This window comes from Equus przewalskii, chromosome 1 (assembly GCF_037783145.1).
Source record: "Equus przewalskii isolate Varuska chromosome 1, EquPr2, whole genome shotgun sequence".
Classification (NCBI taxonomy): Eukaryota; Metazoa; Chordata; class Mammalia; order Perissodactyla; family Equidae; genus Equus; species Equus przewalskii.
In genome coordinates, this window is record NC_091831.1 from 32623880 (window position 1) to 32645297 (window position 21418).

Sequence of the window (21418 nt, forward strand, 5' to 3'; positions counted from 1 at the left end):
AGTGCCATAATTTTTAAGTGTTGTTAAACCATACAAATCACTTGTGAGATAGTATTATTTTCTTCATTTTTAATATAAGAGAACTGGGGTCACATGGCTAGAAATTGGCAGGGCCTGAATTAGAACCCTGGAGTCAAAGCTCATGTTCTTTTTCTGTAATGCTGAATAGCATATGTGTGGCCAAATTGTACTTTATTTGTGCAGTAAGCTTGATTGTGAAAATGTGTGTAAACAATATCATGCTTTTAATGCATCTGAAGCTTACCATAAAGAACACCAATCCCTTTGCATAGTGAATACTCATCCCCAGTGTGTCTTAAGTTTGGATTTTTATGTAAAAGTTTTAAAAGACTTTTTTTTTGCCTTAACATCCCATTGTCATCATGAAATCTATAAATTTTGTGACTGATATTTCATCTTGGTAATATTTTATTTTCTGTTATTTTTAGATTCATTGGTTTTCAATTTTCAACTCCTTCATGATGGTTATCTTCTTGGTGGGCTTAGTTTCAATGATTTTAATGAGAACTTTAAGAAAGGATTATGCCCGATATAGTAAAGAAGAAGAAATGGACGACATGGTGAGCAAACATTTTACATTGTTTTTATAAAAACAATTTAACTCAATGTTATTTTGAATGTTGGAATGTAGGGCCACAATCTTGAGGTCAGATGAGTTTCAGAATTCAAAATTTCCAGGTTTTGGAAAGGTGTAAAACTCCCTGAGGCGTCTCAGATCAAATATGTCAGTTTCTTCAGCAAAACAAATGGATGTTCACCTAAGTGGGGTAAATAAACAGTATAAATAACCTCTCAGTTCATTCCAAGTTTTGCCACCAAATAAGGCTATGTCCAGCTTATGAAACAGACTTTCAGTTTTCAGAGCTTTTGATTTCAGAATTGCAGCTAGGAGGTTGTAGACCTGTATTGGCATCTTTCTAATACTGTTCAATATTGCATAAAATTCAGGGAGTGGGTAGAAGGATTAATTTAGTTTAGTAGGTTCAGAGGGGGGAGCTTCTTATAGAACAATGTTGTAAATGAGCGAAAGTATGTTCTGTAGAATGTTATGGTGGTTCTGTGTAGATATGCTCCATCATTAAGTTTGCAAAGCACTTAAACAAATTAAAATTTTTAATATGCTAGTGTGTATTTTGATGTTTCAGAAGGTACCTAAAATATTTGGTCCTTCTCAAACATAGCTGACCAGGAGGCACCCGCCCCCCCCCCCCCACCCCCCCCAAAAAGCTGATTGTCTCAAGGGACTGCTATTTTTTAAGAAACACTGTGTTACATACTTGCTTATTCTCAGGTTGAAAAGGAAAAATTGAATCCTTTTTAAAAAATGCTATAGACAAATAATATTTAGCTGTTCAATATTTTCTCCATATATTTTCTTTCTTTTTTTTCTTTAGGATTTTTTTTTTTTAAAGGAAGATTAGCCCTGAGCTAACATCTGTTGCCAATCCTCCTCTCTTTTTTTGCTGAGGAAGACTGGCCCTGAGCCAACATCCATGCCCATCTTCCTCTACTTTATATGTGGGATGCCTACCACAGCATGGCGTGCCAAGCGGTGCCATGTCCACACCCGGGATCCGGACCGGTGAACCCCAGGCCGCCGAAGCGGAACATGCGAACTTAACCGCTGCGCCACTGGGCCGGCCCCACTCTCCATATATTTTCTTAGATTTCAGGCTATAAAGGACATTTCTGCGTTATTAGGGCAACTAGTACTGGTTTCCGTCTTTTTATCTTTTGCGCTCCATCTGGCCCCTGGTCACATATGAGCCACAGTCATGATGTAAATGGCAGGAGTAGTGTCTGAAAGTACCATTTAGAGAGCCAGTGTGCTCTTTTCCCAATCTAACCATTTCTTTTTGCTCCTAGACCTTTACTTTATTCATTCTTTAAGATTCTCTGAGCACAACCAGGAGCCACCTTCCTGAGCCTCAGTAAATGCCACAACACTTTAACATTAAGTTATTAAAGTAGTGATTATTTTAAATTTGAAATGTCTTTTCATGATACTTTGAATCCATTGAAATAGCTGTTAAGTTTGGAGGGAGGGAACTTACAGCTGTAATTAGAATTTTTCACCTATTTTGTGTATTTTGATTTCATTCTGAAAGATTTCCTTTTCTCCCCCGTGTATGTGTCTACAGGATAGAGACCTAGGAGATGAGTATGGCTGGAAGCAGGTGCATGGAGATGTATTTAGACCGTCAAGTCACCCGCTGATATTTTCCTCTCTCATTGGTTCTGGATGTCAAATATTTGCTGTGTCTCTCATTGTTATTATTGTTGCAATGATAGAAGATTTATATACAGAGTAAGTGCATGTGCTTAACTTTATGACTTTTTTTGTTCTTGAATAGTTTTAATCATTGGAAACTTGTACGTCAATCATAATTAAATATGTGCTTGTTTTAGTTATCTTAGAATTGAAATGGCATAAATGCCATTCTTGCAAAATTAAATAATGAACAGTAATCTTTAAGTATATTTTTCTGTTACATGCTAAAACTTTAGTAAGTTTTACTGAACATTTTGGTTGGTTATAAAGGTTATGTTCCATTAGAGGTATGAGCAGAGTTACTTACAATACAGAGCTGTTTGACAAAGTGAACAGGCATTTTTTTGAAAGCTGAAGATCCAGTTAGATCTTCATAAGAAGCACAAGGATTTCAGTTACTGAATTAGTACTTCACATTTACCTCCAATACTGGGGGACTCTCTAGCCAAAGAAAGCATTGTAAATAATAGTAAAAAGAGTGGTGGAAGAGGCACATGAGGTTAGAAAAATAATTGGATGACTTCTTATTCTATCTTTACATGGTTTCTGGTCCATTTTTTATTTACAGATAAAAGCAGTTGTAAGAAATTCTTGATTTGAGGTCTTTGGGTTATAAGAAAAAGTTGTACATTCACAAATATCTCAAGTCCCTAATGAGTGGTCCTATAACCTTGTGCTCAGAGAACCATGACCTCAGCGAAGCAAACATTCTCTGAGCCTGGATGACAGAAGTTACAATTCAGGCACTTTGGACCCCGCGCCATGAAGCCCTCAATCAGAATGAGACTTGTCTCCAGGGGTATTTCATACTTCCATTTCAGTTCCTAATGCATTCATTCTTACATATGCTGGCATTTGGTGGACAAGCAGTGAATTGTAGCTGAAAGAATGGCTCTTTAGTTGTATATTCAATATTTAACTGTACTAAATTTCTGTTTCTTCTGCTAGACGATAAACTTGAGAGCAAGGATGGGGTCTTATCTTTGAACTCTCAAAGTACCTACTTAAAGAACTTTGCATGTGGAATGTACTCAATTAGTGCTTGTCGAACTGAAATGTAAATGTATATTAATCAACAAAGCCATTTCCCTGTAGTTTCTGTTATATTTCTTTTGTATAACCTTTGCAGTTTGTTTACCATATAAGTTCTAAAATAATTGACCAAAACCTAAACTTCAGTGTACCTGTGATTTAGTTCATATTTTCAGGTATAATATATTTCAGATAAACTAAATCCTAAATACAAGAAAAGCATTTCAAATCTGCCAAGAAGTCATACTTTACATTAAATACTGAATTAAATTCATCGCTACTGAATTGACACTGACAGTACAATCACAGTCTTATAAGAGTGGAGAACTTCTCCCAGAACCCAAGTCTTTGCTTTGTTCTTTCTCAAATGTTAGTGTTAGAATTTTGGCAATTTGTTTTGTAATGCAGAAGCTCTTTTGCTTGTAGACCTTCAACTTTTAGAAATAAGAAACCACTTCTAATAGAGGGTATTAGCAGGCAAGTCATACATTGTCATTTTAGTCTGTCATTACTATTGATAGTTGTTGCATGTTGTGCTTATTTGAAGTGAACGTTCTTAATTACTTACATAAGTGCTAAAGCTGTGAGTATTATTGTGATATCAAAGTGACTAACATTATTGAGGTTCCATGTCAGGTGCTTTATGCATGTTAGCTCCTTTAATCCTCACATCAGCCCTGTGAAGGGACTATTATTATTTCTATTCCACAGATGAGAAAAGTAAAGCTCGGAGAGGTTAAGTAATTTGACTGAGATCACACAGCTATTAGTAAGGGGTATTAGTAAGCTGGAATTTGAACCTAGGCATTCTTACTCCAGAACTTGTCTCTTAATTTGCTATGCTATAGAAATGAAAATAGAGATAATAAAAATACAAAGTGGTGAGAAAATGAAAAACTTGCACATAAAATTTGTCAGAATCACTCCAGAGTACGAATGATTCTAAAGGATAAAAAGCAAGTCATGTAATATGTGAATTCGCCTTGGTGATGACCATAGCAATCAGAGAAGAAAAAAATATTTAGGTAGGTGGAGGATTAGCATCAATGTGGATGCCTGTTACTGTGGTATTAACTTTGAGAAGGTGTTGTGTTCGAGGTCTGGGTGAGTCTGGTGAAATGCTGCTGCTGCTGCTCTGAGACTTTGGTGGAGAGTGGTGAGGTAGCCACTGTAGGTAAAGCAGCTTCTTTTTCCCGCTCCAGCCTGGAGGGATGAACAAGGAAGACAAGTTACCTAACTCAGCAGATTTTCTACTGTAGATGACAGTGGTCTATTGTGGGTGGAAAATGCCCATAGAATATTTATGAATGAAGAGGTGAAGGGCTTGTCTGATTTTTAGAACTGTGACTGATGTTCACACTTCATTTAGTGGAGATATCTCTGGGAACTGCAAGCTTAAATCCCTGGTAGTCATTTTGGACTCTCAGTCACACGAGCAGCCATTTTGAACCCTCTCTGCTAATGTGCAGAACTTCTGGCTGGTGGTAGACGGGTTTTAGACTATGGCAGCCCTTCAGTTTTCAGCATCGTTAGGCCTATGCCACCCTTCATACACCCAGTTACAAACAGAGAATGAGCTGAATTTGTTAATGATAGTCTGGAAGGAATAAGTTAGTGCTTGCAGAGTTTAATAGGGTTCTTGAAAAAACAAATTTGGTTTTGAAAACTGATTAACTTTGAGACCCATAATCTTTTAAACATGGAAATAACATATTCTTATGTTACTATCACATTTGTGTTTAGCTATATATTGATATTAAATATTGCAATCTTTTAACTATTGTGCATCCACTTGAAGTTGAGCACACATGTTTGGGCAGAGGAGTCTACATATTTCAAGACTATGTGATGTCTTTGTATTCTGCCTAGGTGGACAGTGGAATATAATAATAATTATCACTCCCAAGGTGGTTAATTCGTGAAAATTTTATACCCTCCCAGTGCACACATTAGGGTGATGTTCTTGTAAATTCTCTTTAAAACAATATTCTTTAGCTCAAACTGACAAGGTTATGTGTTCCATCTACAGAATTTATTTTACCTTCCTAGTTATGGTGAGTTTCAGAAATAGTCTTTGTTGTTAGTGGGTTAAGTACATTTCTATATTACGGCAAATGATACTATCACTTATCATTTTAATGTTTCTCTTTGCAGTTAGGCATTTAAAATATTTTGTCCAGTTTTATGCAACAGGATGATTGGTCTGAATTCCCTAGATATCATTATTGGAAGAGGAAATTAGAAATTGTTGATCTGAGTTAATGTTGATTTGTGGACCTATGTATTTTTAAAAAATCACTTTTAACAGTATAAGGAAAGCTAAATGAAAAGGCTCAGTGTTTCACCATTTAAAGTAATAGAATTAATATGATTCTACTACTACTATTTGATTTCTGTTGGGCAAGAATCTTCAGCAGTTAAGTTATAAAGAGGAATATTTTAATTATTTTTCTTAACAGATGAATGTCTTTTTCTGTATGATGTGATTGGCACACAGAGTTGCAAAAAAATTTTAGTGTCAGCTTCTAATATTTTTGCCAGAGAAATGTGAAATATTTGTTTAGAATGCATTATGATATTTTACTGCAGATTTAAAAAAAATTACGATCAGCCTAGTATCACTTAACTGCAATTTTAACTAGAAATTTATTCACTAGGCCACCTTTTGAGGTCCTTTGCAGTCCAGGATGATATTTTTGTTTTCCTATTAAATTTATCTTTGAAATTAAACTAATGTTAATGAGATAGACTCTATGGTATTTTCTTTAAGTAGTTTTTAATTTATCATGTATGTTGTTTGCCTTGTTAGGAGGGGATCGATGCTCAGTACAGCCATATTTGTCTATGCTGCTACGTCTCCAGTGAATGGTTATTTTGGAGGAAGTCTATATGCTAGACAAGGAGGTAACTTATGGGTTATCACTTTGTGTCTTTAATTATAGATGGTAATATTTTACTGTGAGTTATTTGGAATTTAAAATGGGCAGTATGGCCATTGTAAAATCGTTTGTTATCCCATTTCACATAATCTCCACCAAATTTATTATGTGTCCTATCTTGCTTTTGTGAAATCTTTGCATTTTATTTCCTAAAATTATAAATAATTAATAGATTGTCTCCATTGTCCACTGTGAAGCTAGCCCTGAGGGACATATAGGAGAGATTATATTTAAGTTATTGATATTATTTTGCTTTGAGGTGCCTAGCTCCCTAGATGTGCTCCATGGGAGACCTCCCCATAGAGTATATAGCTTTACAGCTGAATACAAAGACATATTTTGTGGCTTATGGATAAAGTGTCTGGACAGTGGAAAGAGAATAGGAAGGAGAGCTGTTTATTTCTGCTGAATCTTAAATATTTATTGAAGGACCCCGCACAAAGGTTTCTGTTATTCTGTGTCACAAACTTTTCTTAAGGGCACTTCACCTTAAATACCCCATTGCGTCTTGACTGTTGTGACCTGGAAATGATGGGGGATACATGGATGATACAGAGGTACTGCTCCTTGGTGTTTCTTTCTGTGATGGCATTCAAGGATCTTTAAGTTCCTTTGTTTTCACTGTAATTGGGGTCTAGAAAAATGCCGAAAGTAGATTTGCATGTTTCAGTTTATGAATAAGGGGTTGTCGAAAGACCTTAAAATTACATTCCTAAGGATGGAGACTTCCTAATGGGATTTTCCCCGCCTATCCTAAGTGTCAGCATTAGGGGATCCTGCCTTCTTTTAGTGGACTAGACTTAGAGGGTATAGGAGCTCAGAGCATAGAATCATTTAAAGTTCCCCCAGGATCTCCTGGTTTACCATTGCTTTTTGCATTGGTCCTCCCAGACTCACTGTGGTCTGACCTTCAGTACAGATAATTCCTTTGGATTACCTGAGGGAGTAGCATTAGGAATTCCTGACTGTTGTAGTTGTTCAATTTCTACCTTCTATGTCCAGATATGGGAAACGAGTCTTATCGTTCAGGACTACCATCCTAAGGAAATGAGGATGTCTAAAGTAAGTTCTATTTTGAATTTGACCTGGAAACTAGTTAGGCTAAGAATTTGACAGTTTACGACCTCAAAAAGTCTCCATGGCAGAAACAGATTTATTTAAAACAGAAAATTTATTCATACTTGGACATCAATTTACTTTTAGTCTGATTGAAGTTAACACCCAGCCAAACTTTACTACACTTATTCTTGAAGCTGACAGAGTTCAGACTCAAGCCAAGGAGTATCACATCTTACCAAATACAATCTAAAGGTTGTTTTCTGATTGACAGTGCCGTGAGGAGGTCTGATTGTGTCCTGATGTTTTTTCTGAATGGTCCCTAGAAACCAGGTTAATGTAGAGATCAACCCAAAGAAAATCTAAGAATTTTTCAGAGGTATCTCCAGATTTGAACAACAGTGGCGCTCAACGTCCTCACGTTGTCCTCAGTGTGCTGGATAATGCTCCAGACGTAATCTGAAGCCAGGGGTAGCCTGGAACTTGACCAGAGTCTCCCAAGGGTGCGGGGAGCAGTAGGATGTACAACAATGCAGGTGCCTTGGCTACTGATTCTGCCCAGTGGAATGTGCATGAGATTCTTTTTGACCCGTTGGAGGGAAAAGGAGGAATAGAGTTGAATATGGAATTTATTAATACATGTCTGAATCTGAGAGAAGGTAATGGAAAGTGCGGAAGAGAATGCTAGGAGAGATTTGGAATGAAATAGGAGGAATAATACTTTGATTAGTTGCCACCTTTTTGTGTTGTTGTTCAAATGCTTGGTATTAGTTTGGAAAGGAGAGATTCTTGAAACTTACCTGAGAAAGAAGTTAAATAGAGGTGAAAGTTCCGAATCAAGGAGTTTTTCTGGAGGAATGTCAAAATTTGGATTGGTAATTCTATGAGATAGATGTTTAAAAAGAGCTTGATATAGAAGAAAACAAAAGTTAGGGTATTGCTTGTTTTTCCAACAGCACTTTCTGTTCGGGTCCCCATTGCTTATGTTTGTGGTGCTGAACTGTGGTAGTGGCCTCGGGTTAAATCTTTACCTTCTAGTCGGAAGCAGTCTTAGGATGCTTCTCTGGCAATGCCCCTCCTTGTGCACTCTGCTTTGTTAGCAAGGTAGCTCCTTGTTGTTCTCCTCGTCAGTGTGAACATGACTTAAAATTTTTGATTATATAGTAAAAAAATTCCTTCCCTTGATTATTTAAATAATAGATGCTCATGTTATAAAATTTTGACAATACGAAGTTGTACAAAGAAATAGTAAAATTTATAAATCTATGGTTCTAATTGCTGAGAGAGAGCTCACAAAATAAATTCTGTTGTTTTTTCCTTTTGAAACAGAAATAAATTTAAATATATTTTTATAATCATAATTATGGAGCTAAGAATAAATTTGGGGACCTTTTAACCCAGGGGTTTTTAGCTTTTTTTTTTTTTTAAAGCAGCGCAACCCTCCTTTCAAGTGAAAGTTTACATAAAACTCCAAGGTGTAAACTGTTGAAAATGGGATGGTTCTGGTTAAAGCAGGGCCAGGGCACCTGGTATCTTCTTTCACCAGCGACTTCACAGGCACCTCCAAGACGCTCCAGAACTCGAAGTAATAATTTGAAAACACCTACCTAGGCGAACTTGTAGCCCAGAAAGATAGAGTGACTTGCCAAAGTTCACAGCAGTTCTGTGCAGAATTAGGACAAAACGTCAGAATATCTTACTACAGTTCATTGCTCTTTTCCAGTCCACTCACTTCAAAAGCTATGTTTCCATTAGATTCACTTGAATAGCTGGACTGGTCTTTATTAGCTATTGTTTTTTTTTCTTGTTTTGAGGAAGATTAGCCCTGAGCTAACATCTACTGCCAGTCCTCCTCTGAGAAAGACTGGCCCTGAGCTAACGTCCGTGCTCATCTTCCTCTACTTTATATGTAGGACGCCTGCCACAGCGTGACTTGATAAGCAGTGCATAGGTCCGCACCCAGGATCCGAAATGGCAAACCCCAGGCTGCCAAACCGGAACATGCAAACTTAACCGCTGTGCCACTGGGCTGGCCCCTATTAGCTATTGTTTTGAAACAATTATTAAGATGTCAAATTTCAAGATCTATAAGTTAAAATTTAAATAGGTAATTTGGTACTAAATAATCACTTTTTAAACATTAATATATGCCTATCCATCTATCTCTCTGATTTGCATAGTTTCCCTTGTCTTTCAGGAAGGAGATGGATAAAGCAGATGTTTATTGGGGCATTCCTTATCCCTGCTATGGTGTGTGGCACTGCCTTCTTCATCAATTTTATAGCCATTTATTACCATGCTTCAAGAGCCATTCCTTTTGGAACAATGGTAAGTTGTTTGAATCTTTTTTAAACTGGAAAAAGTATAAGCATTCTAATCTGAGGCCTGCTGTCTTTCCAAAGGACCTCTTATTAAGAGTTTTGATAGTTACAGCCAGTCCCTACCCAGTCTTGGAAAGTTAGGTGAAGAAAATTTTTCTTGATTCCGTGAGCCAGTAAAGTGAAAGGCCAACTTTTATGTATGACAAAAGAGAAGACTATACTTTTTATCAGAGATGGGAGAAACTGGTGAATGTATTTTAGAGGAAGAATAACGACACATCAAGAAACAAAGGTGTGTTAAGGTGATAGGTGAGTGCAGTGGTAGGAATTGAAGCTTCTCTGTAACACATTTTTTTTCAGTAACAATGTACGGTTTTTGGAACCTCATTAAGCATTTATATTAATATTGATAACGTGTTGTTATAGATATTGAAATCCCATCTTGTATCTTACGTGTAATCACAGACTTTGAAATGTTTGTATGATTTAAATATATTAAAACTAAAACACAGATATACTACTGCTTTGCAAAGTTAACCCACATTCTCCAAATTCTTCCTGTTGTTACTTTTTACTAGAAACAGAACTTTAGGCCTGGAGTAGACTTTAGTCTTAATGTACACTTGTGCAAACACACATATGCAAGTTGCAGGGTGATTATTGCTTTTCAGAGAGACTGTGTAATTTGGTCAAGGTCACACAGATAATTAATGACAGAACTGTCACTGGAACACGTATCTCTTTCTAAATTTTAATCTTGTTTTTTTTTTTTGCATTGCATATACACTTTTACTAAGTTTTTAATACTTTTTAGTTAGGAATATTTTGGAAAATTGCAAGTTTTGGTGTTTTTTTTTTTTTTTTGCCATACAAAGTAAGTGATAGTGGTTAGAAAAGGATAAAGTAATTCATAACATTTAGATCTGGAAAAGAATTTGCTTCACAGTAGTTCTAGGCCCTCAGAAAGTATATAGATCAAGTTACTTCTTGAAGGTGATCTGCTGAATTAATTATTTTCGTAGTGCTTTAAAAATTAAAATTATGGTTCTGTTGTAATTTTCCTCATAAAGTTTTGAATTTGATGTGGTGAAAATTATATTTCAAAGTTGCTGCGTGTCACTAAAATTGTAAATGTTACTACTTTGTAAATGGGGTTTTAAATGTTAATATTCAATGTAATTTGCCTTTAGATAATTTAGTAATTACCAATAATTAGAATATAACATCAGACTCTGTGCTGAGCCAGAGAAGGTTTATAAAATTGGTCTTCGGTGTATGGAAGACTGACTGCTGGTGCTTAGCAGGCTCCTACAGTGTCGTGCTCTTAACGTGTGTCCTGATTTGGAATGAAGGGGTACTGAGTGAAGGGCTTTCGCGGCCCTCTAGCTTTAGTCAGGTCTGTGATCTAACAATTTTTTTCTCCTTTTAAGTATCAAAACTTGTTTAGAACATGAAATGTGAGAACTTGAGGTGAATGTCTAACCTGGCTGTTCATTAAGCATTTTAACTACTTAAATTTGTGTTTTTAGTTATTTGAGTTGTTGCCATTGTGAAGGAAATGGTCGTATCTTCTCATAAACTGCATGGTTCTCATTCCTGGGTACACATTAGAATCACTTGGAAATTTAAAAATATGTCGCTGTCCAGGGCTTCATCCTAAACCAGTTCATCTGTCCTGCTTTAAATCCGATCTCTAGTGTTTACCTGATTCTAGTTCCCAGCATCTGGGGATGGTTCTGTCAGCTAAAAGGCTCCCAAAACATGTGTCTGAGCAGCTGGGTGCTCCTACTTAACTGAATGCCCTAGTTTGGAAATCAGTCTTCAGATACTCCTATATGCTCTTCCCTAGGCCTTAGCTCTTTCTGTTCCCCATTCCTTTGACCTCTTGGACATCAAACCCTTTCTCTGGGTCATCTTGGCTCTACTTCTCTCTTTTCTCAGAGATTCCACAACTGAGGGCTTAAACCAGTCTTAGTAAAAGTGACTTCAGGCTTCTGCGTTGCCCTACAGAGGCACCAGAATAATAGAGATTTTGCCCACTTGGGATCTGCAGTTTCATCAGAATACCTCTCTTGTCAGCACAACTAGCCTGAGATAAAATTGAAAGTGGGCGAAGTTTGTCTTTGGACCCAAACTTCTCTGCTCATGTGCACCCAATTTCACGTAAACGCCATTAAATCCATGTCTGATTAAACTTCTTGAACAATCTTCAGTCTTAGCAGTTGAATAAAGATAAAAGAAACGTAAGTAGAGGATGGTAGTGATAATCTAAGCTGATGTCTAGTGTCCCAGGTTTAAGGCATGGTGCCTAGAGTCAAGCAAGTATTACAAGCAGATGTAAGAGAGCATTTCAATGAAATTTGGGGTCGAGGCTGTCCAAACATGAGTGCACCTGTTCCTGAAGTTGGAGTGTTCTGGCAGAGGTCCTACAGAGGATGCAGAGCGTGTACTTGAAAGTAGATTGATTCTGGGAAGGTAAATCTTTTTTCTTTTGGGAATTTGTTCAAGAATGATTTAGGTCTTATACCCAGAGTTTTTGGTCCAATGAGAGTTTCTTGGGAATGAGAAAGAATTTGCCAGGATGTTCTCAAAAATGTTTTAGGCATGAAGTCATTCGTGGGCTGTACATCTTGAATCCTAAATTTGATGTTGTCCTAGGTTTTCAAGGGACAAAGAACCAAGGTACAGAGTTCCAAAACTCAGAGGCAAGGCAGCATAGGCTCTAATAAGCTTTCTAGTCTAAACGTTATACCGCTCAGCGTGCACTGATAAATACCTGACTTGCCATACTTCACGATTTTGTCTCGCAGTGGATGGAGTAGCTGATGGAGATGTAGTAGGGGTTGTGGGTGAGCCATGTTGTATTTGCCTTCTTAAGGTCTGTTTTACCTTGGGAGGAGAATCTTGAACAACATTAGAAATATGCCCTGGGTTTTAGGAGATCAGCTCTCACAAATATTTAGGGACATACTCTCTCATGATCCAAGTCTTGGGCCATAACTGGGAAAATGGCTTGAGATTTGGAGACTCTAAAAAATGAAATTCATGATATATAATCAAAAATTGCCACAGTGAGGAAAAAAATGGTGGCCAAGATTAATGGATAGGTATTATTTGGTGATCTCTCAAAGACTGTGAAAAGAGTACAATATACCCAGGTGTAAAAGAATAATAAAGGTCTATAAAAATAGTGTTAGGAAAACTCCATTACCTAATGTGAACTGTTTACAAATGCTAAGGCAAACAAAAGGATTTTTTAAAGCTAATTTCATAACAAGACCGAAGGCGTATTACATGGGATCAGTGATGTAACAGAGTATAAGAAGAATGGCTCTATCCCATTCTTTCCCTTTTTATTTTTCATCAAGTAGAATAACCGTCAAATAAGAAAAGATAAGAGGAGAATAATTCCTGATAAGAGGGAAGTGAAGCCTGAGATAGGTGAGGGGGTTGATTGTCCAGGAGCACCCAGGCACCTTAGTTGTCAGTTTGTTGCTCACATAAATGATCTTTTAGGGTTACCGAGAGATCATATTGGGAAATAATGTTTGAATTGTGTAAGAGAGCAGAAGTGTTGTAAAACTGGATAGACAAATTTACTTCTCCAGAAGGAAGAGGAAGAAAGTAGATTCTGCCTTACAAAAAACGTGGTGAACTTGATGTGAATGTGTTATTAAAATATATTCTTCAAATCACAGGAAGAAGTAATGAACATTAGGAGCCATTATGGATTCATTAAAACAAAAATTCTAGAATAACTTCATTTCTCCTTCTTGATAGGTTTTAATAGACTAGAAGAACAAAGGAGTACAGATAAAGTATTATATCTTGAATTGGACAAGATGGAGAAATGTGGGCTAATAGTACAGTCAGGTAGACATGTAACTAAATAATTATAGAATTAAAATATTGAGATGATATTACCCATAATATGTCACATGCTCTCTTTCAGTAGAGTGTGACAGATATTATTCACTTGGATCTATTCAAATAATTGTTAATGACTTCTATAAAGGCATAGTGATCTGATGATTAAATTGAAAAAGGACGCAAAACCAGGGAGGAAACTAGTGATGTGGATGATGAAGACAGCATGTAAAATGATCTCAACTGACTGAAATGATGTGCCAGATCACAAGGTGAATTATAAGGACAGATACGTTTGTGTAGCATGTTGTGATTTACAAAGCACTTTCCATATGAGCCTCTTACCTTGTCTTGTTTTCAGAAGAAGCCAAAGAGATAGGCAGAGCTAGCGATAGGCGTTATCCCTGCTTTACAGAGCAAAAAACAGGCCTCTTATTGTAGTAATTGACTCAAAATCACTTCTTCTTTGTTGTGGTGGTGCTGGTGGTAGTGATGATTTGTTTTGGGGTTTTTAGGTCTTTTTTTCTTTCCTTCCTTTCTGCCAAAAGGAATTCTAGCTTTATTCTGAGAGCAGTAAATAGAGAATGTTTTATGCCTTTTTTTTGTCTGTATGATTTTATAACTGTATCGAGGTATAATTAACATATAATAAATTGTATATATTTAAGGTGTACAATTTCATGAGTTTTGCTATATATGTGTATTTGGGAAACCATCATCACAATCAGAAAAGGAAGGTATTTATTAAGTCCGGAAGTTTTGTTGTGTACCTTTCTAATTCATCCCTTTTTTCCTCCTCCTTCCTTCCCTTACCCATGCTCAGCTCACCACCAGTCTGCTCTCTGTCAGCATAGATTAGTTTGCATTACCTAAAGTTTCATATGAATAGAATCACACAGTATGTTCTTTTTTCACTCAGAAAATTATTTTAAAGATTTGTTGCTATTGTTACATGTGTTAATAGTTTGTTCCTTTGTAGTGCTCAGTAGTATTCTATTGCATGAACATACCAAAATTTTTTATCCGTTTATCCAGTAATGCACATTTGGATTGTTTCCAGTTTTGGGCTATTACAAATCAAGCTGCTCTGAGTATTCATATACAAGACTTTGTGTGGATATATGTTTTTTATTCTCTTGGATAAATAACTAAAGTGGCATGACTGAGTCATATGATCGTTTAACTTTCAGGAAACTGCTAAACTTTTCCAAAGTAGTTGTGCCATTTTACATTCCCACTAGCATTGTATAAGAGTTCCAGTTGCTCTGCATCATCTCCAGCACTTGATATGGTCAGTCTTACTAATTTTAGCCATTCTAGTGGATGTGTAGTGGTGTCTCATTGTGGTTTTAATTTGCATTTCCTTAATGACTAATTGTGTTGAAGATATTTTGTCTGCTTATTTGCCATTCATATATATTCTTTAATGAATGTTTGGATCTTTTGCCTGTATTTTATAGGTTAAGGTTTATTGAGTGGTAAGAGTTCTTTATATGTTGTAGATACTAGTCCTTTGTCTTATACATATTTTGCAAGTATGTTCTCCCATTTTGTGGCTTGTCCTTTCATTCTTTTAACAGTATCTTTTTTTTTTAAGATTTTTAAAAAAATTTTTTCCTTTTTCTCTCCAAAGCGCCCCCCAGGTACATAGTTGCATATTTTTAGTTGTGGGTCCTTCTAGTTTTGGCATGTGGGACTCCGCCTCAGCATGGCTTGTTGAGTGGTGCCATGTCTGTGCCCAGGATCTGAACTGGCGAAACCCTGGGCCGCTGCAGTGGAGCGTGCGAACCCAACCACTCGGCCACGGGGCCGGCCCCTAAGAGTATCTTTTGAAGAGCAAAAGTTACTAATTTTGAAGTCCAATTTATTGATTTTTTTCTTTTACAGTTTGTGCTTTTCTGTCTTATTTAAAAATCTTTTGCCAAAGATCAGTAAGCTTTCCTCGTATGTTTTCTTCTAGAAATTATGTAGTTTTAGCTCTTAAATATAAGTTCTATGGTCCATCTTTGGTTAATTTTGTATATTATATGAGTTAAGGAACAGGGGATTTTGTTTTGTTTTGTTTTGTTAATGCCTTGTTCACTTGTTCCAGCACTATTTGTTGAAAAGATTATTCTTTCTCCACTGAATTGCCTTAGCAATTTTATTGATCATCAATTGACCATATATATGTGGATCTATTTCTGGACTTTCTGTTCTGTTTTGTTGATTCATTTGCCTTGTTTTTATGTTAATATCACATTGTCTTGATTACTGTAGCTTTATGGTAAGTCTTGGAATCACTTCTTTTTTAAAGTTGTTTTGGCTTTTTTAAGCTCTTTGCATTTCCATATAAAGTTTAGAATCAGCTTGTCAATTTCTACAAAAAACTTGCTGAGATTTTGATTGGGATTGCGTTGACTCTATAGATCAAATTTGGGAAGAATTGACATCTTAACAGTATTGAGTGTTTTGATTAGTGAACACAGTATATCCCTCAACTTATTTAGTTATCTTTAATTTTTCTCTGCAGTTTTATGGATTTTAGTGTTTAGGTTTTGTACATCTTTTTGTTGAATTTACCCCTAAGTATTTCATAATTTTTATGCTATTTTAAATGGTATTTTTTATAATTTCAAATTCTGATTGTTTGTTACTGGTGTATAGAAAAACAATTCATTTTGGTATATTGGCTTTGCATCCTGCAACCTTGCTAAACTCATTTATTAGTTCTGATTTCTTTTTTGTAGATTCCTAAAGATTTTTTTATAAATTATTATGTTGTCTGTAAAGAAAGACACTTTTACTTCTACTTTTCTAATTGATATTTCTTTTTCTTGCCTTATTACACTGGCTAGAAACTCCAGTACAATGTTGAATAGAAGCAGTGAGAACAGGCTTCCTTGTCTTAGTCCCAATCTTAGGGGAAAAGTATTCAGTCTTGTGCTGTCAAGTACAGTGTTACCTATAGTTTTTTTGTAGTTGTCCTTTGTCACGTTAATGAAGTTCCTTTCTGTTCCTAGTTCGCTGAGAGTTTTTTATTACGAATGGAGGTTGGATCTTGCAGTGGCTTATTCTGCATCTTTTGAGACGATTTATTATTTTTCTTTTTTTAGTCTCATAATATGGTCAATTGTATTGGTTGATTTTTGAATCTTAAACCAATCTTGCATTCCTTTGATAAATCTCAATTTGTTATGATGTGTTACCCATTTTATATATTGCTTGATTCAGTTTGCCAGAATTTGTTGTTTTTGCATCTATGTTATGAGAGAGATTGGTTTGTAGTTTTCTTATAATGTCTTTTTTTCTGATTTTGTTATGAGGATAATGCTAGCTTCATAGAATAAATTTTTAACTTCAAATCCAGCATTTCTTCTATTATAGTACTGAAGTGGCCCAGGCAACAGAATGGGGAGTTATTTATTAGCATATTGAAAATATTTGATAAAATAGATGGGCTTTTTACAAGCATTTGTGTTTGAGTTGGCAGTGCCCCGATTATTAGGTCCTATTTTCGAAATGCTAAAATTGAAGCTAAATAATTCTTATATAGACATAAAGGCATAAAATGTGTGAAGTAGAAAAGGAGTGATAAAAATCATCTACTCTGAGCAAGTGTTGAAGAAATGCATCAACACAATGGCTGACAAGACAATGTATTTCCTGAGTATCACCTTACTTAGGAGCAATTCCTTTCTTTCACCCTAAATGCAATTGATAACTGTTAGCATTCCAAAGTAGCCCATCTTAGGCTGCATTTTCCCTTTCCATTCCATTCATACCACAGATTTCCTGAAAGGCCTAAAGATTTCCTCAAAGCCTGGAAGCAATGATAGAATAAGTAATAGCCACATTCTTGATGTGTGACTGAGATTGAGAAGACTTGAGCAGCTGGTACATCTTTGGGGTCTTAAGTACTGATAGACAGACCTGTTTCTGGCTTGTTCTTATTGTGGATGGGTAAGGCCGTCAAGCTGGAGTCGGTCTTTCCTCTCCCCATTGCCTGTTTTCACTCACCACTGATGCATGAACAGCTGCTAGGAGCCTAAGGGAGGGCTCTATATTGGTTTGGGTTCCATAGTTTTCACCAGTGTATTAGGGTAATGGTTTTTTAACTCCTGACTGCTAAATTTCATTTTAAAATGAAACCTTAATGTGGAAGCCCAATATAGAAAACAGATATAAGCATGATTCTATTAGTATAAATAAATTTTGCAAATTCAGTATTTTAACTTCCTAAATTTAATGAGAGCAATAAAGTTGTAATGAATACATATCTGATATCAAGGGGTGTGAATAACAGTTCAGTCATATCTTCTTCAGAAACCAGTTTATTTGGTTGAATATCAGTATTGAGAAAAATCCAGACTTCATGGATGATTAGTTCCATGTGACTTTTTTTTTTAACAGCTTGCCTTTCTATCTCAGAGTATTCTTCAAGAAAGCTCATCCAGAACTTGAACATAAAGGAGTAGGAAATTGGTTTCACTGTTCAGTCAGTCAGTAACAGTTTCTAACAAACTGCTCACATTTTTTATCATGTATAAAAAAGTTAGACAAGAAAAGGGGGAAAATTAAACAAATGCTAACCAGTTGGTAATGTCTTGATGAGATTGTTTATAGGTTCCTTTTTTGACGGTTCTGCTTTGAATGAGCACACAAGGCAAGAGACACCCTCACTTCACCTGCCACTTAATTGCCTGTGACACACATGTGCTTGGTGCATTTGCTTGTACAACTTTTAGTGAGCAAATATGTGCAGGCCTGAGTTGGTCAGGCAGAGGGGAAGGAGAACAAAAGACCAGCGTAGCATTGTAAACCTTCCTAATCAATGACCAGTTTACAAGTCCAAGTGTGTACACAGAGATAGGGGCGAGATAGAGGGCTGCATGCAAATGAGTTACCCTGCCTGTGGTCTCTCCATTGTAGTAATCTTTGGTATAGAACTCATTTGAGTCTGTATGTTTTTTATTATATTTAAAAATATTTTTTAAAAAAACTATTATCCAAAGGTTCTTCAAATCAAACACATCTGGAATTCCTGAAGCTATTCAGCGGGGCCTGAGGGTTCCATGGAACAGTTTGCAAACACTCTGCTAGACTGTGTCATCCCACATAGGAGTGTTCTCTTCAGCTTCTCTTCACTTGTTACTTGAAATAAGAGTTCTGGTGGATTAAAAGGAAAATACATGGGTCTCTATTACAATGTGTTAACATTTATGAGTCTTGTAATTAAGATTCTTAAATTAATAATTAAAATAATTATATATAATAATTATAATAATTAAGAAAGCAATAAGTAGCAAAAATTGAGACAGAATTCACCCCTCCAGATATGTATGAGACATATATATGTAATTCACAATATAATTTAATGTTTAAAGTATCTTAGCACCTGCTTATTTTTCATGTTTCACATACTCTTGGTATACTATATGAACATAAATTCATGTTATTAATAGTTCGAAACTGAGGCACCAATAATTTGAGTTTCTAAATCTGATCTTTAAAATGGAATTCTAGAACTCTTAAGTCTCTTACATTTATGCAAGTTTTTCCTGAAAGGAAGATGATGATACCCCTTGGCTTGTTTAAAAACACACACACGCACATTCACAAAAGGATCTAACGAAAATGTAGTTTTGGCTAACGTTGCTTCAAAATAGGTTCTTTCCTTCTCATGTAATCATTGTGAATTGCTACCCTACACCTCTTCATTTTTCTTAATCAATTTCTTTACAATTTTCATTCAACTTTTCTCTCACTTTTACTTTCTATTTGTTAGAACCCCGAAATGTGTAGTTGAAAGAGATCTTACAGGTGATTCCTTCCTACTCCATTTTATAGGAGTTCAGAGTGAAGTGATCTGAACTGGATGCTGGCTGGAAAAGAGCTTGAGTATGTGTCCTTGAGTACCCAGATTTATATAAGAAAAAAAAACCCACAAAAATAAATATTTTCCTAACTGACCACTTTGGTTCTAGAATCTCTGTATGGTCTTCTCTATAACTTAAGCCTTTAAACTACTAATTGACAGAAAAATATTCATATTATTAGTAATGACACTTATATACGTAAATCGAGATATACCTCTGTTGTTAAGATCCTAAGACAGTGTGGAATAGAAACAAGCATGGTTTTTGAGACAGGCAGATCTGAATTGAAATTTTAATCCAGCCACCTACTAGCTCTGTGATCATGGGAAGTTACTTAGCCCCTCTAAGTCTCATTTCCTTCCTCTGTAAAATAGCGAAATAACATGGGTAAAGCCCCTTGTGCATATTAGAGCTCAATAAAGTGTAGTCAGGTAAAATAAGTTTGTTATAATGACAAAAGATGAAGGTTATGTTAAAAGTGTGACAGCTGAAAGTGAAAGAGGAGAAAAAAGGACTATGGCAGAGACAGTGGGAAAGAGTAGGAAAAATGGGGACCTACGGAAAGGAAGCAGTTCAGCTTGTATTGAGTTGAATTCTAATATTTTAAAGCGCATTCTTTTCCTGCTTTCATTAGTATATATCTTACACTATTTTAACCCATATTGAACTTAAACGTTTTCTTTTGTGATCAAATTGTGTTTAAATTTTTTTGCCCCTCTTATTTGTTTTTATTAATGTTATTGTTCTCTGAGTACTCACACATGTTTTAATTTAATTTACAGGTGGCCGTTTGTTGCATCTGTTTTTTTGTCATTCTTCCTCTAAATTTAGTTGGTACGATACTTGGCCGAAATCTGTCAGGTCAGCCCAACTTTCCTTGTCGTGTCAATGCTGTGCCTCGTCCCATACCGGAGAAAAAATGGTAAAGAGAATGCTAAATCTTATGTGATTGTTTCTCACAATATATAAGTTCTTAAGGCTATTATGTATGTATAACTTTTAGATTTCGCATGTATTTATAAGAATGACTATGTTAAGTTTAAATTTAAGAATTGTCTTTTTACTTTTTCCCTTCAACCTGTGTTGTTAGGAGCAGTGACAAATTACATCCTTATTTCACTTTCTGGCTATTGGCGCCATTTACAGATAAATCAGATGCTTTAATAACTACACTTAGTGCGTAGCGATGGTGGGAACTGAAGTTGCAGCAGTTTGTTACTGCAGCCTACTGGCCAGATTTGACCTGCTGCCTGATTTTGGAAATAAAGTTTCGTAGGAATATAGCCATGCCTGTTTGTTCACATACATTGTCTATGGTTACCTTGACACTGTAGCGTCAGAGTTGAGTAGTTATGACAGAGACCATCCCACCTGCAAAACCTGAAATGTTTGCTCTCTGAACATTTACAGAAAAGGTTTGCCAACCCCTGGCTTATCATTTCCTTTTCCTTTCCAGATATTTTATTGTTCTAAACAATACTCACACAGGTTGATACCATATGTATATCATACCAATTGAGAGATGAATTAGAATTGAGACCAATTATAATTTACTGTCTTATGTTCTTTGTCTTCACTTCTGGGAGAGTATAGAATCTCTCAAATGCAGTCTGTCACATTTTATGCACAAAATGTTTTCTCAAGGACGTCCCATAATTCAAGATTAATCCTGACAAAGGATGACAAGTATTTCTGTTTAACAGCCGAAGAGAGTCTTCTACTGCAATAGTGTAAACGTAGTTTACAGTTCATTTGACCAGTCAGCTTTAAAATTATGATTCTTGGTGGATTTTTAATTTGAGATGTTGTTTTTTTCAAATTTTGGGCATAAAATGAGATGTCATTAGTATGTTTATATTTCTAATTTTTGTAATTCAAATTTGAGCAAAATGTGAACTTGTCTGTATATTTTGCCTTTTAAAATTAGTAAATTGAATATGTTAGTGCTGATTTATGCTATTCTGCATTCTTTATTTTCCTTATTCTTTTTTTTTTTTTTTTTTTTTGCTGAGGAAGATTAGCCCTGAGCTAACATCTGCCACTCTTCCTCTA

The 21418-nt window shown here is 35.8% G+C and overlaps 1 protein-coding gene across 1 annotated transcript in view; it reads left to right on the forward strand.

Annotated features, from left to right (window-relative positions):
* The window catches only part of TM9SF3 (transmembrane 9 superfamily member 3), a 63812-nt gene that overhangs the window by 27603 nt on the left and 14791 nt on the right, over positions 1–21418 (forward strand). The window contains exons 6-10 of the mRNA XM_070560460.1: positions 450–581; positions 2163–2329; positions 6135–6229; positions 9518–9648; positions 20149–20288. Coding sequence (XP_070416561.1) covers positions 450–581; positions 2163–2329; positions 6135–6229; positions 9518–9648; positions 20149–20288 — 665 coding nt within the window. The remainder of the gene's footprint in view (positions 1–449; positions 582–2162; positions 2330–6134; positions 6230–9517; positions 9649–20148; positions 20289–21418) is intronic.